Source organism: Falco cherrug, chromosome 4 (genome assembly GCF_023634085.1).
Source record: "Falco cherrug isolate bFalChe1 chromosome 4, bFalChe1.pri, whole genome shotgun sequence".
Classification (NCBI taxonomy): domain Eukaryota; kingdom Metazoa; phylum Chordata; class Aves; order Falconiformes; family Falconidae; genus Falco; species Falco cherrug.
The window spans coordinates 32,664,555-32,679,677 of record NC_073700.1 but is presented as its reverse complement, the minus strand read 5'-3'; the positions used below and the strand labels follow the sequence as shown (position 1 = coordinate 32,679,677).

The 15,123-nt window shown below is 36.2% G+C and overlaps 1 protein-coding gene across 1 annotated transcript in view; it reads left to right on the top strand.

Annotated features, from left to right (window-relative positions):
• TRRAP (transformation/transcription domain associated protein) overlaps positions 1–14,247 on the top strand; it is a 96,955-nt gene extending 82,708 nt beyond the window's left edge. Inside the window, 6 exon segments of the mRNA XM_055707531.1 lie at positions 4,475–4,700; positions 5,223–5,440; positions 7,625–7,809; positions 9,458–9,661; positions 10,585–10,779; positions 12,995–14,247. Coding sequence (XP_055563506.1) covers positions 4,475–4,700; positions 5,223–5,440; positions 7,625–7,809; positions 9,458–9,661; positions 10,585–10,779; positions 12,995–13,279 — 1,313 coding nt within the window. The 3' untranslated portion in view covers positions 13,280–14,247.
• Positions 14,248–15,123: the final 876 nt, after the last annotated feature.

Sequence of the window (15,123 nt, the reverse complement as noted above, 5' to 3'; positions counted from 1 at the left end):
GAGAAAAACTGCCTCAATTGTTCTTTTGTGGGCAGATGATAGTTTAGAGTTTGGATTGCTTCTTTCTGCAACCATCTCTCCACTCAAGCTGAATACTAATGGAAAAATCCCAAATATACCCTTAAAGGGCAAGATAACTTTCTTGGGAGTTTTGGCACCCAGCACAGTGAATTCTTTACTGTGAATGGAAACTCTGTAATCGGAACAAAGCTTCTTGAAGACCTAGTGTGTCTCTGAAATGTGGGGAGAGGGCAGGGGGAGAAGATCTGTTAATAATTTTCAGCTTTTTTAAAGGAATATTTGGTTTCTTTTTCTCGAGACTGAGCATAGCATCACTTTGGTAGCTCTATCTTTAATTCCCTTCTAATTTTTAGATAACAGGATATTATCCAGAAAATCCAGATCAAGAGATTTGAGTTAGCATCGTATTTAAACTTGGTCTGGTCTTTATGTCTTGGTATTTTGGAGCTGAGCGATACACCAGAAGTCCTGCATCATATTGCTGCTTACCTGTCACTGGGATTTTTCAGGTTTGTTGGTGCTTTCCAAAAGTCCTTGTGAGGTTGCTTTCTCAAAGTTTCTTTTTACAGAGTGTGTAAATGTCGGAGTAATAACTTCAAAAGCAAGACAGCTTTTCTTTCTTTGAGAATGCTTGGAACTTCTTCGGTATCATATGCATAAATAATTTGGGTTGGTCTGTGAAGCTAAGCTTACATTTCAGTCCTAAGTGGCCTCTTATATGATTGGCGTCTTGTCTTTTTTTTAGTTGAAGATCCTTGGGTCATGATCTTCAAGTGTGATCAGGGTCTATCTATAGTCAGAATAATTTTTAAAATCTTGCAAATGAACTATTGCTTGCTCTGAAAGTGTTAATTGCCTGGTACTTTTAACTGATTAGAACTATTTTCTGCCAGTGTAGTAGAAGGTGAGGTAGGGGGGATGAGGTGAGGTAGAGGGGGTGTTAGCTGCTAAGTCTTGGTTTGGAGGCATTTTCTTTGTAATGCTATGTTCGTGTTCTGTAGGTCAAGGATTGGGGCACAGGGGCTTGCTACTCTAATTTTGCTTACTCAAGTGTATTCTTCTTTTGCGTTGCTTCATGAGAAGTGATGCTACAGCCCTTATTCAAAAAGAATTAAGCTTTATGTATTGTGTTAAGAAGCACAAGGAGTTTTTTTAGATCTGTCTCACTGACAGGAATATTGTGCCCCCTGTTCTTTTATTGAGAGTGCAGCATTTGGCAGCATTGAGAACAAAGAGCAAGCTGCTTCAGTTGCAGTCTGTGTCATGCTCTTCTGTGAATACCTCAATTAAAGATGAGGAGGTAAACTTCCTATTCTGTTTAGGAAACGATGGTGTAAATAGTAAGGTGTTTTAGACCAGCATGTGTTAGCTTGAGAAATATGTTCTCCAGTAGTAAGTACTGACAAAATGCATTTGTTTGAAACAAAAATACTATTTATATAGATGTCTGCAAAGCAAGGGGACTTTGTGCACAAATAATGCCTAGTCTTGTATTTCCCTTTCATCCAGCTGAAGTAATTTTTCTTCTCAGATGGGCTCTCTGTCACATGAGCAAAAAGACTAATTGAACTCTCTGTTTTTCCTGTCTAGCATTGGGAAACAAAACAACAAAAATCCTGAAATAGGCATTTCAACAAACTAGAGCTATCCTTGTGGTTAAGTGAATGTGTTTTTTTTAATAAGGAATATATATTTTTTATATATATATATATATACACACGTATATACACACATATATAGATAGATAGATATGTGTGTGTGTATATATATATGCATATTTTTACTACTTTGGTGAGTCACATAGCACAAAACCTAGTTGCAATTTGGGGATACTTTCCTTCGCTTCAGAGATTCAGGAGATAAATTATTCAAAAATTTTCTCACTTTCGTGAAATGATTTACTCCCACTGCTCGCTAGAGGGTAGGCTTGGGATTATAATAAGAGTGTTTTACAGTGGTACTGCAATAGATGCACTGCCCATACCAGGTACAAAAAGAAAAGGGAATGTTACAGTTACACTGATTTCTAACGTCTGTAAATATGAAACTGTATTTTTCATTATAGACTTTTTTCTTATAGAAATGAAAAGGATTTGGTATGTGCTGTTTTTTAGCTGTTTTGGTCTAGTAGGCTTAAGATTTTTACTGAAAGCTTTTAGCTGTCGATACGCAGTGAAATACGTTGGGTTATATATTCTCTAATATTTTGTTTAAGTAACAGAATAGCAAAATGAAAGGAATCCTAGGCTGCATGATTTTTTTTGGTAATAGTATCCTGTACATGTAAAGAAAAGAACTTGGAGAAAAAGAGTGTATGTATAGAACGATATGAACTGTCCTGGTTGAAAGAACAAATGTTCTAAGCTTGTTTGTAGGAGTAGGTCTTGTGAATAATCAGAGTTTTGAGTGGTTTTAATTGTGGTTGAAAAAAACTTGTATATGCAGTAATTACTGTACTCATGTACTTAATTCACTGTTGGCATACGTGCGGATAGATGCTTGTAGCATATTTATGTGGTCAAATTAATTTCTTCTTTGAGCAGCAGTCATGACTCTCTTGCGTTTGTTGCAGGGGTGGGTGGTATTTTTTTCCCCCAACGCTTTTTAAAAATTCAAGTCTGTTAACTTGTATGACTTGGGATGCCATAACAAGGTTTACAGAGAAAGCAGGTTATCTTCTAATCCAAGTGTGTTTAATCTCTCATTGTTGTGGTACTGAAGTGCTGAACCATAATTTTATGCATGTGGCTTATGCGTTTCCCTCTTCTGGGAAATTCAAACAGATTTATTTGTTTGTTTGTGGTGTTCTGAAACTGTAGTGAAAGCAGTGTTGAGAAGATGGCATTGATGTTGTCCCAGAAAATGGTTGTTATTACAGTGATTTCTGTTACAGAATTATTTGCATAGTGTGTTGAAGACCATGTATTGACCTTGGGAAAGTTCTTCCATTGCTTGCGTGTGGGCTACAGGAGGTAGTTGCATGCTGCAACACTGTTCGGTTGTAAAGGAAAGAGCAGGCTGTTTGCATAATATTGTAATTTTTGCTTAGGCTGTCAGATCTTTTCTTCCTGTGGTGGCACGAAATTGTTAGCTAAGCCAGGAAAGAATAAGGAGAATTTTCTTGCATCTCTGCATAGGAGAAAAATAGTAATAGCAATTTTACTACCTGTCCTGCACTCGCTCGCAGATTCTATGTTCTATCCTCAGTTCAGGCTCTTTCATCCCTTTTAAAAGCAAAAAGCCTCTGCTGATTTTAAATAAATAATTCACTTAGTGAAACAGGTAGAGAATGACAGTGCTAGACTTCTCCTCTCACTAAATGATCTGATCTAATCTAATAATTTCAGTTTATTACTGCTTTCTTACTATGCAATCTCCCTGGTTGCAGTAGTATATATACTGCTGAATACAGTAGTAGTATTGAAAGTTTTCACAGGATATTTTTCTAATTTTTGCATGACTATTGTCATGACGGAGGGAAGACGCAGTCACTCAATATGAGTGATCAGCAGACTTCGTTTATTGTACCTCACAGTCACCTTTTATGCCTTGTTATAATTAGCTCATACATATTACAAAAGTTAAGCACATTATTGGTTAGTTGCCTAAATATCAAGCCTGCCCCTAGTTTCTCTTCTGTAGTTACCTGTTCCCACTTGCAACATTCTTTTTCCACCACAATCTTCCTGTTATATTTTTGCTTTACTTCAGATAAGCTGAGAGCGATGTGCATTTTTGTCCAGCCAGCTGGACTATGTCTATGTGACCCTTTTCAGCTAGCCAGTTATCCACAGACTATAAACCAGGAAAATCTTAAGAGCGTCGTTGTTTACTAAATAACAGTATTTTAGAGCTGTGTACAGAAAAGAGGTAGAAGATTCTGACAGATTTAAGTTATATATAATTTTAGGACTCTACTACAGGATTTTATACAGAGATGAAATATTCAGCAGCTCTTCTACACTATTGAATTTTATAATTTGTTGGTTGTAGTGTTATTGCTGTTGTATGATCCTATACTGATTATGCCCTGATTATGCTGATAGTGCTAGATACTAAGAAGGAAGTTAACTCCATCCCAGCCAAAACGAGGACACTCTTCCTTGATGATTCCTATGCTATTCTGTGTTTGTCTTGAACCTGCTAGTTTTTCTTTGTGGATTCACAGGTAGCCATGTTTCTCTGCTGGACTTGCTTGGTAGTATGCCTCCCCTTTTTTGTGTGAATTGCTGACTGTAGTAGCTTTCCATTTTACTACAGTATTTGAGATCAGTGTGATGCTATTCTACATAAAAGGTGTGTGTGCTATATGTGGGACTCCTTAAAGTATTTCTCTTCAGGGCATGTGCCTGAAAGAACCTCTTTCAAAATGCAAACTTCAGACACTTGGTAGTTAAATACACTATGTAGAATTTTAAACTCTGAGGATGTATATGTATTTTTTTTCTTTTAGACTTTGACTTCAGTGTGCCAGGGTCAATGAAACTTCACAATCTTATCTCTAAACTGAAGAAATGGATCAAAATTCTGGAGGCAAAAACTAAACAGCTTCCAAAGTTCTTCCTCATAGAGGAAAAGTGCCGATTTCTAAGTAATTTTTCAGCTCAAACTGCAGAAGTAGAGATACCTGGAGAATTCCTTATGCCAAAGCCAACACATTACTACATCAAGATAGCAAGGTAACCTAAAAAATAGCCTTGGTAGCTGTAATTCTGAAAACAGAGAAGAGAATAAAAACTTCCTCCATTTGTCCACTCTGCAAAAGTAGATGTTATATACATTTAACTTATTTAAATTACGTATCTAGAGTCATACTTTCATAAATGCCTTTTTTTTAATCTATCCTCCTGTAATTTTACATTGTCTCACTAAGGAACTGTACTGTTACATGAAGAGTATATTTGATTTTCTGTTAGGTTGATACAAGTTGATATTAATTCTTCTGTTGTAGTCAGCAGAGGCACTATTCTTCAAAATGGTGATAAAGGTCTGATCTGATGATTAATATTGCTCAAGAATTGTGTTTTCTTAAATAAAAAACAGAAGAGCTTTCTTACTACAAAATAGAGACCACAGGCTAAAGGGATAATAGAATTGTACCTTGTAACACACTTGCACTGCCTTATTTCTTTGGTGGTTTTGTTTGTTTAATATCAGAGGAGATTAGCCTGGATGCTTTACTATCCTTTCCTTCCTGATAGGTTTATGCCCAGAGTGGAGATAGTTCAGAAACACAATACTGCAGCTAGAAGACTCTATATTCGAGGCCATAATGGAAAGATTTACCCATACCTCGTAATGAATGATGCTTGCTTGACAGAGTCTCGTAGAGAAGAGCGGGTGTTACAACTTCTTCGCCTTTTGAACCCCTGCTTAGAGAAACGGAAGGAAACCACAAAAAGACATTTGTTTTTCACAGGTACTGGAAAGAGATTTTATGTTAGTTTTAAATATGTTACACTCAAAGATTGTAAATGCTAAAGTTTTTGATAGCTACTAATCGTTGATACTGAGGTTTTTGAATATTCAGAAGGCAAATTCACATCTGCCTAGGTGATTAGTCTTTTCTGACATTGTAGCAACCCTCTGAAGAAGTAAAGTTGATTGCATGTGATCTAGGGTGTTTTTAAAAGAGCTTATACACATAATTTGTGGTATAAAGTTCAGTTGTGAATAACATGCATAAGGCAGAGGCATGGCTATTGGATCTGTTGCTATGGTAATGGATACATGTACTTCAGAACAAGCATTGAGAAACAATTGGAGAGGGACAGAACAAAACTTTTTCTCCCCAAATTGCAATATACAGATACTGAATTTCTTTTACCTCTTCCACAGAATGCAGAAGATTTTTTTTATTTTTTTTTTAGAAGTTTGAATTTGATACGTAGTTTTTGGATTCTCTGATGTGAGAACATATCTCTGTAATTTTTCAAGTAAATTAAGTGTTCACTTTCAGAAATAATATATGCTGATTGGTTAGTGTGCTTCATAATAGTTGAACTCTTGTGTTCTCCAGATACTAAGGCTGTTGGCAAATTCCAGCTTACAGCTGTGTAGCTGCTTCATATGAATGTATAAATACGTTTCATTTTAGAAGGTCAATGAATCACTTCATATAAACGAGTTCTGTACATTGCATTAGTCGGTCCTAATAATCCTTGGTTGGTGAGCAGGAAATATATTATGGATAAGGGAAACCAATCAAAGACGCTAAGGCAAAGCTGCTGCTTTGCTGTTGTCCTTTCTAAAAGTGCTGAGATCTGATTTTAAAGAATTATGGTTTTATCAGTCCCCCCTTTTGGGCTAATAGTATCTATTGATATGAAGTTGCTTTCTGAGCTTAGGTGGCCAGATGATGCAAGTTGCACTTAGAGAGCTAGAGACGCGTATTTGAGTTCTAACTTTGAAAGACCAAAATGTACGACCCAAAGGATTTGTTATAACAAAAGATAAATATAGTATCTCTACATATGCGAAGACAATTTTGCATCACAGTAAGGTCAAAAGAACAGAAATGCAGTGGATAAAGCCTTGAAAGATAATGATAAACAAGGCCACTGATGCAGAAATACATCTATATAACATGATTATTAAAGTAATACGTTTTCCTTCAGAGAGCTGTTTTTAAACTATAGTGTTTGCGGAAATAATTCTGTATCTTGGTTAGATACTATTTGAAAGAAACCTAAAGAACATTAATTTCTCTGCTGGCAGAGGTTAATGGAAGCAGACCAGAAGAAATTGCTCATTAACACCCCTTCTGCAGAATGCATTTTCTTCTTTAAGATTGAAGAAATTACATCAAACAATTTAAGTGCATTTAAACAACTTTTCCCTGTATTTCTGAGGTTAATTATTACAGCTTCTGAGGGAAATGATGAGAGAACAGTTTTGGTGGTAACTGGAGATTGCTGTCAAACAGTACAAACTGTTGCTGGACAACCTGGCTATGGAAGAAGCCTTGTCTGTCTCAATGTAGGTGGGGATGCACGTAGGATTTAGTTGGGTGATACATCTGTTGAGCATCACGGAAGTGAAAATACGGGTTTTGCAACTTTACTGTTCATCAAGGAAAAGCTCTGTGGCTTTTCTGATTATTGAATTATTTTCTGTGTCTTCCCTATGTTGTTTTCAAATAGCGTCATTTAAACGTCTGTTCCTCAACTGTGTTCAGATATTTTTCCTTCAGTTTTTCTGAATCACTTTAGATACCCTATTGAGCTAAGTAGTTTTGTTCTTCAAAGTCATTTTTATTGACATGATGCCAGTGTCATGTAATCAGATATTACAAACCCATTTGCATCTGAGAATAGCGAGTGCTGAATTTATTTTTTTGCTACTGTAGTTGCTGTTTCTGTTAAGATGAAAAAAATCTGCTATTAAATTTCTTTTTAACTGAGCTTGTGAATTAGTTATGAATGTAGTAATACAATTTTTCTCTTCATATACTTCAGCTGATTATCACAGTTGTATTTTAAGGGCTGATACTTGCATGCTAATTCTTCTCTTAATATTTGGGTTATGGATTAACTGTTTTATTTTGCTCTTCCCCCACCCCCCCTGCCCTCATCTTCTCTTACCCTTCTCACATTACTCCTAGTCCCCCGTGTTGTAGCAGTTTCTCCACAGATGCGTTTGGTAGAAGACAACCCCTCTTCTCTTTCCCTGGTGGAGATTTATAAGCAACGCTGTGCCAAGAAAGGCATTGAGCATGACAACCCTATTTCTCGTTACTATGACAGACTGGCAACTGTCCAAGCACGGGGGACTCAAGCTAGCCATCAGGTATTAGAATATATAATGAATTTTATTTAATCAAGGGCTTTTCTTGAGGACTGTACTATAGTGTGTCCAGCTCCCCTCTCCCCCTGGACTCTTCACCTCTAATTAGGTGCGAGACAGATATTTTTTGCAGAGGTGGTGTTTTGATTTTTTGGGGGTTTATTTTGTTTTTGCTTAGTGTTTTCTTGGGAACTCTTATATCTCTTTGGTATTTTAGATTATCTTGGAAAACTTCAAAAAAGCTGTATTCATTTTATTCTAGGTTGTTTTGTAACTGAAAACTGTAACAGACAAGGCATTGGTTGGTTTTTGACCCTTTTGTATAGTGCTTTGAAAATAATTGATAACATGGGAAACAGCATTCCTGATTTACATAAGCAGTTACAGCATGGTATGTGATTTAGGCTTCCCCATCTTCTTCTAATGTATCTCCTAAAATTGCCAGTGGGTTCATTTCATCTGAGTCAAATAAAAACAGTTGAGTTATCTCACCCTAATAAATGATAGTACTCAGAAAGAACAAAGGCCCCTCTCTCTGTAGCCTCCACCAAACTTCCAATTGTGATAAATAACCTTATTTTATTTTTTTTTTATCTTAAGGTTAATGCAAATTCTTACATAAAATGCCAGTCTCATTTCAGAAATAGCTATTAGAAAATACATAGTATACATGTATCACGGACATAATTTAAAGAAATTATCTTTTCAGTCTTTCTTTGTTACAAAATAACACTAAGCGTTACATAACATTTGTTTCAATTTTGAGAATTTTTCCTTTAGGTTATGAAACTGTTTAGCAAGTGTTTAACTGAAGTCAGTATAGTTATTGTGTGTTCTGGTGTAATAGAACAGATCCTAACCTTTTCTAATTAATTAGGCTAGTATATGCTACTGTACTTAAATATTTTGGTAGACTGCAAATGTTTACATGTAGGGAAAAAACTGTTGCACTGTGTACAGTTACAGAAACAGTTGAATACAGCTCTCAGCTTTTATCTTTTTGTACTTTTGAGGTAAATTTGCTGTAATAATATGTTACAATTTACCTACTGTCTTTCCTTATCTTGAGTATATAAAAATCCTTTACCTTATATATGACGAAACCATGCAGGCAGCCGTCTTTTAGGTTGCATGCTTTGTAGGCCCCATGTATAATTTCAGATCTTGCCATTATGCTTAAAATGTAGGATTTTGTTTTATTGCTGCAAAATGCATATCCAGCTTGCACTGAAGTGAGAAAATAGTGAAGTATGTTTCGTTAGTTTCCCATGAGAGTACAACATTGTGAGTTGAATGTCTCTTTAGCTCGCTTCTGTTTTTCTTGAAAGTCTTGAATAGAAGATACTTGAGTCTCAGGTTTTCTGACATGCCTGTTTGCAGTTTTCCTACTTTTAGTGGTTTTACTTAAAATGTAGTCTTTTCAGCTAAAGAATATTTTCTAGCTGTGCAGAGGATGGGCTAAGAAGGTATCGTGTGTTTTGACAAAGTTGTCAGGAAGTATGTTGGATTGAAAGTGTCCAAGTTCAGGATGTTTTTCTTAAAATGGGATACAGCAGTTGAGAAAAGTTTGGTAGTTGCTTTTGGCATATTTGTCAGTTGCTAAGAAGTGTATTAAAAATGATCTCTTTCAACTAATATTTTTCATATATAGGTTCTCAGAGATATACTTAAAGAAGTGCAGAGTAACATGGTGCCGCGCAGTATGCTTAAGGAGTGGGCTTTACATACATTCCCCAATGCTACAGATTACTGGACTTTTCGAAAGATGTTCACTATTCAGTTAGCTCTAATTGGCTTTGCAGAATTCATCTTTCATCTAAATAGACTCAACCCCGAAATGCTGCAGATTGCCCAGGTATGCTTTAGTTTGTTCTAGATGCATGCTGTCATCTTTGGTCAAATGAAAATCTGGACAGTACTTTTGAAATGAGTCAAAACAGTAATTTGATATATATAATTGCATTTCAGTAGGCTTTTCATTTAGATGTGATTGCACATCAGGTAGGTAGTAATTTAAACCGCAGTCCCCGTGGACATCAACTCTACCTTCTGTGGTGAGGATTTAGAGCTTTGTCTGTAAAATCTTTGTTAAGATAAGTGGAACCGTTCATGTTCTGGATGCATTGGAATTGTTCATGACTGATAAGTCTTTTTAGTCCTCCTTCAAATATATTGCTTTGAATATATTTCTGTGTCAAACAGGTTTCAAAAAACCTCAAAAAATTCCCCTTTTCTTAAAGGGGAATACTCTTTTTCAAATACTCTTCCCTTTTCAGCATTGACATCATGTCAAGCTACAGCTCCTATTAAGAGTGATTTTTTTCCTGTACCATTTAAACCCAACATTTAAAATAAGGTTTGCCACCTTAGTAGGGCAAAGGTGATATAAATTAAAGTTGTAATGTCATTTTAATGCATTGAGGGCTATACTCTGCATAGCAATTAAGGTTCTTTAATCCCTCTAGATACGCGTTCAGATGCTTACCCAGAGTGAACAATGCATAGAGAATGCCTGCCCAGAGCTGGGATGCATAGAGAATAGAAATCTGTCTATCTGCATGACTCCTTACAGACGATACTGCAGAAGAATCTGTTCCTGAAGGTTGATATTACAATAATGTGTAAATGCCTTTAATTTTAACTTTTTTGCTCAAAAACTGACAGAAAGAGTGAAAAGCTACCGCAGTACCATTTGTAGTCTGAGTATTAACAGGAAATAAAGATTCAGCTTCTTTTGGTTTCATTAATGAAAATCCGTTCCTTTAATTACTTTTCCAGGACACTGGCAAGCTAAATGTAGCTTACTTCCGCTTTGACATTAATGATGCTACTGGAGATTTGGATGCCAACCGTCCAGTTCCATTCCGGCTTACACCAAATATTTCTGAATTTCTTACCACCATTGGGGTGTCTGGTCCGTTGACTGCATCTATGATTGCAGTAGCTCGCTGCTTTGCACAGCCAAACTTTAAGGTTTGTATACCTTTTGAAAGTTTGTTTGCAGGCATGTTATGTGTAGCAATTTGTAAACTAAATAGCACTTCCCTGGTTGAGGGAGAAACTGAACAGTCAGTGTTTTACTTTTTTTTAAAATCTTACCCTAAGGTCATCACAAAGGCCAGCTGAGATGTTTGCAGTTTGCCTTATTTGAAAGAATAGGAGGAAGACAGGTTTAATTTGACCCTTAATTTAATTTTTTTTATCCAAACATGTTAATTGAGGATGATTGTTTCAGTTCTGTAGCCTCATAAATCTGTACAAATTCTGGCAGTGGTAAATAGTAAAATGACAAATTTAGAATCTTCATAGTAGTTTGTGAATAGAAATGTGTCTTGACCCTTTGTTAGCAGAATAGAATGCTGAAGATAAACTGTTACTTTGATGTATTCTAGCTCTTCACAGTGTGTAGTTTTCTAAAGAAAGTGTCTGACTTCCTTTTAAATTCTAATGCTTTCCAAAAATGAGGTACCTTGCACTTAGGCAAGCAATTTGTACCAGAAAGACATTGCAAAGAGCATACTGTAGCTATGCTTGAGCTACTTACTTAAAAGATGGAAAATACTCCGTGATTTTTTTAATCTATAATACAGAAAGCTGTGTTTAAGAATATTTAATAATTTATCATTTACCTTACAAAGCTGTGTCTATACATGCAGACGCATTTGCTGACATAGCCTGTAGTTTCTACATCTGAATTAATGTTGTAGTATGCCCAGTTAGACTTGCCACATCATTTTGGTATGGCCCCACCTTGAGTACTGGGTACGGTTTTGGGCACCTCCATATAAGAAGGACATCAGACTATTAGAGTGTGTCCAGAGGAGGGTGACCAAGATGGTGAAAGGTCTTGAGGGCAAGACTTAAAAGTAGTGGCTCAGGTCTCTTGGTTTGTTCAGCTTGGAGAAGGCTGAGGGGTGACCTCATTGCAGTCCACAATGTCCTCAGGGGTGGCAGCAGAGTGGGGAGGTGCTGATCTCCTCTCTCTCTGGTGGCCAGCAGCAGAACATGAGGAAATGGAATGAAGCTCTGTCGGGGAAGTTCAGACTGGACATGAGAAAAAGGCCCTTCTCTAAGAGGGTGGGCAGTCAGTCAGAACAGGCTCTCCAGGGAAGTGGTCATGGCAGCAAGCCTGTCAAGAGTTCAAGGAGCACCTGGATGATGCTCTTTGTCATATGGTTTAGTTTTAGGTAGTCCTTTGAGGAGCAAGGAGTTGGACCCTGAGCCTTATGGGTCCCTTCCAGCTTGACATATTCTGTGATTCTATGATTTCTTGAAGATCGGAGCGCAGGTGCCCATTTATTTTTTTTGGACCTGCGGGTGCCCAGCTCAGTTCAGGCATGTGGTGCATACTGCTTTAGATTATGTGTCTTTAGACTTGAGAGGGATGCTTTTAACTCTTTATACTTTTATATTCTTTCACAAATTTCCATAAAATATATTCAATATGTGTTTTGTGTATGTTGCCCTAATGTCTATATGTGCAAACAGTGAATTTGACTCAGACTGGATACCTAAAAATTTGTTTTAGAAGCTCAAGGCAGTTGGAGTTGACAGGTTAATGTCGGTAACTCAACTCAGTGATGAGAAGAAATTGGAAGCTATTTGTTGCAGGCATTTCTTTTTCATTCAAGGATAGAACTGGCCTATATATACGTATCTATATGCGTGTATGGATTATATACATATATACCTGTGTTGCAGTCAGTGTTCTTCCCTGATTGGCAGAAAACAGTATTCGTTGAGAGCATAATCAGTGTGCCAAAAATATCCTCAGCTTTGCAAAGCACTCTTGATCTTTGGACAAGACTTCTGTGTATGTATGCATGTGTGTGTGAAAAGTCATAAATTTAGCAAAGTCATTTAAAAATAGAATGTATGTGACTATATTTGTGTATGAACATCTTAATATGTTATAGTTCACGCTTAATATGTTATAGTTCACGTGATTTTTCATTTCTGTAGGAGTCATTGTGTTGTGTTTTGATAATGAAAGCTTTTTATGAAAAGAAATACCTTGAGAGGAAATAGTAAAGACAGTTGGAAGCTGCACTCATCTTGAAAAGACCAAGATTGCGATGTTGGGACCAGAAGTGTCAAAATGCCATTGACTAAAATAGAGTTACAATTCTATAGTCCATGATGGTTCTTTGGATTAAATATAATAGTCTGATTTTTCTCCTTCATATAGGTTGATGGCATCCTAAAAACCGTCCTACGGGATGAAATAATTGCATGGCACAAAAAAACACAAGAGGATACTTCCTCTCCGCTCTCAGCAGCTGGGCAACCCGAAAATATGGACAGCCAGCAGCTGGTTTCACTAGTTCAGAAAGCTGTTACTGCTATCATGACTCGACTTCATAATCTTGCTCAGTTCGAAGGAGGAGAAAGCAAAGTCAACACTCTGGTAGCAGCTGCAAATAGCTTGGATAATCTCTGTCGTATGGATCCTGCGTGGCACCCCTGGCTCTAACTTGAAATTTTCAATAGCTTTTTTTTTTGCTGCTGTTTGTGGTGTGAGTCATATATTGTGTTCAGAAAATGTGAAAAAAGCTTTCCAGACCATGGCTTACCTGTCACACTGCATTTTGTCGGTTTTCATTTTAATTGTGTTTACAGTAATATGACAATTTTACTGTTTTAATTTCATGAGGGGACACTTCCTCCTGTTTTAAGAAAGGTTGTTTAATATGCAACAGCTTTCACAAATAGCTTAAAATGAAGAGCAGAAACTTAAATAATGTACAGAAAAATCTTATTTTGTGATGAGGATCATAAAACTAGCACTGTTAGATTTAGGGTCTGCCATTCCTAATAACCTGCAGTATATAATTTTTTTTTATACAATAGCAATTATTAAAAAAAATACAGTATTCCCAGTTACTGAATTTTACTTTGTGGAATTTTACTTAATCACTGTCCCTTCATTGTACCAAATTGAAGGCACAAATAAATACTCTTCCTTTACGTTTTCTTCAAATTTACACGAGCAAAGTTGGTTTGTACAGAGAATTTTGTACCAGATGTATAGAGGTGACTTTTTGTTAGGCACTGAGAAAATTATGATCAAATTGTGCTAGCTTTTCTTGGAGCACAAGCTATGTACAGTAAAAGTGTAAACAATCTAGAGTATTTGGTTTAGTTGTGGACAGTGTTTGCAGGGGGGGTTATAAAAAGGATGGAAAAAATCATTCTTTGATACGTGTATTTGGCTGTAATAGGTAAAGTAAAATCTTAAAAAGTTCTCTTTTCTTTTTTCTTAAAGTTTAGAATTACAGTAGCTTCTTTAGAATTAATCAGTTTCTTTGTAATTTAAGAAAAGATCAGTTTAATGTTTCACTCATCTTTCTGTTGTGTTAGCATTTTTATAAAACTTGGGTGTTGAGAATGTTAAATTTGTACAGAGTGATTTTTTCAAAATAAATATTTTGTAAAACTCTTTGTGGTATTCATTTTATTTAGAATATTTTTACTGTTATACTATGGACTAAATATAAAAGACCTAAAATCAGGTGTGATCTTTAATAAATGAAAACAGCCTGTATTTTAAAGGGTGATGTCTGTATTAATGAGATATGGATGTGATGTTCTCATGTATGGTATTGTATTTGTTTACATAACAGCTGCAAATAGGAGGTATGTATATGACAAACATTTCTTCACTCACTGTACAGTCTTTCTTCCTGGCCAGTCAATTACTGTGTTAACCATTTGTTTTCTAGAAGTCTTAATTTAAACAGAATGGTCTACTTCATGTCTACAAGAAATTCAGCTTTTAAGTAACTGTTCAGAGGTCAAGGTTACATCTGCAGATGAACTCTAATTTGGGAATTTCTGCTATTCTCACAGAAACTAAGATTATCTTGATTGATATAGCAAAGGGTGGGTCTGTCTTTTTTTCTTTTTTAATTTATTTAAAAACAGCAGGTTCTTTAGAGGTTTCAGAATAACATGAGAGGCATAATTGAAGTTAATCACCACCATTCAGTGGTGTACTGTCTGTGAATCTGATGACTTTTCCTGGGTGGGTGATCTCGCCTGCAAATTAACAGATGAACAATGCCTAACATACTAGTTACCTGCAGATCAAGGCTTGCAGTAGGTGCAACTGTAGTCAAGTCATTATTTAAAAACAAAGCAACGTGTGCTTTCCACAGGTCTCTTGCAGAGTTGCAAAGACCTGTTCCTTTCATCTTCACAGCAATTAGCAGAACCAGTCAATTGATATGAATTTGAGTGTCATCATTATGCAGTACATGTCCCTCTACTGCTCATCTTGTACAACACTTCTGCTAACACCATAAGCAGGACTGAAAC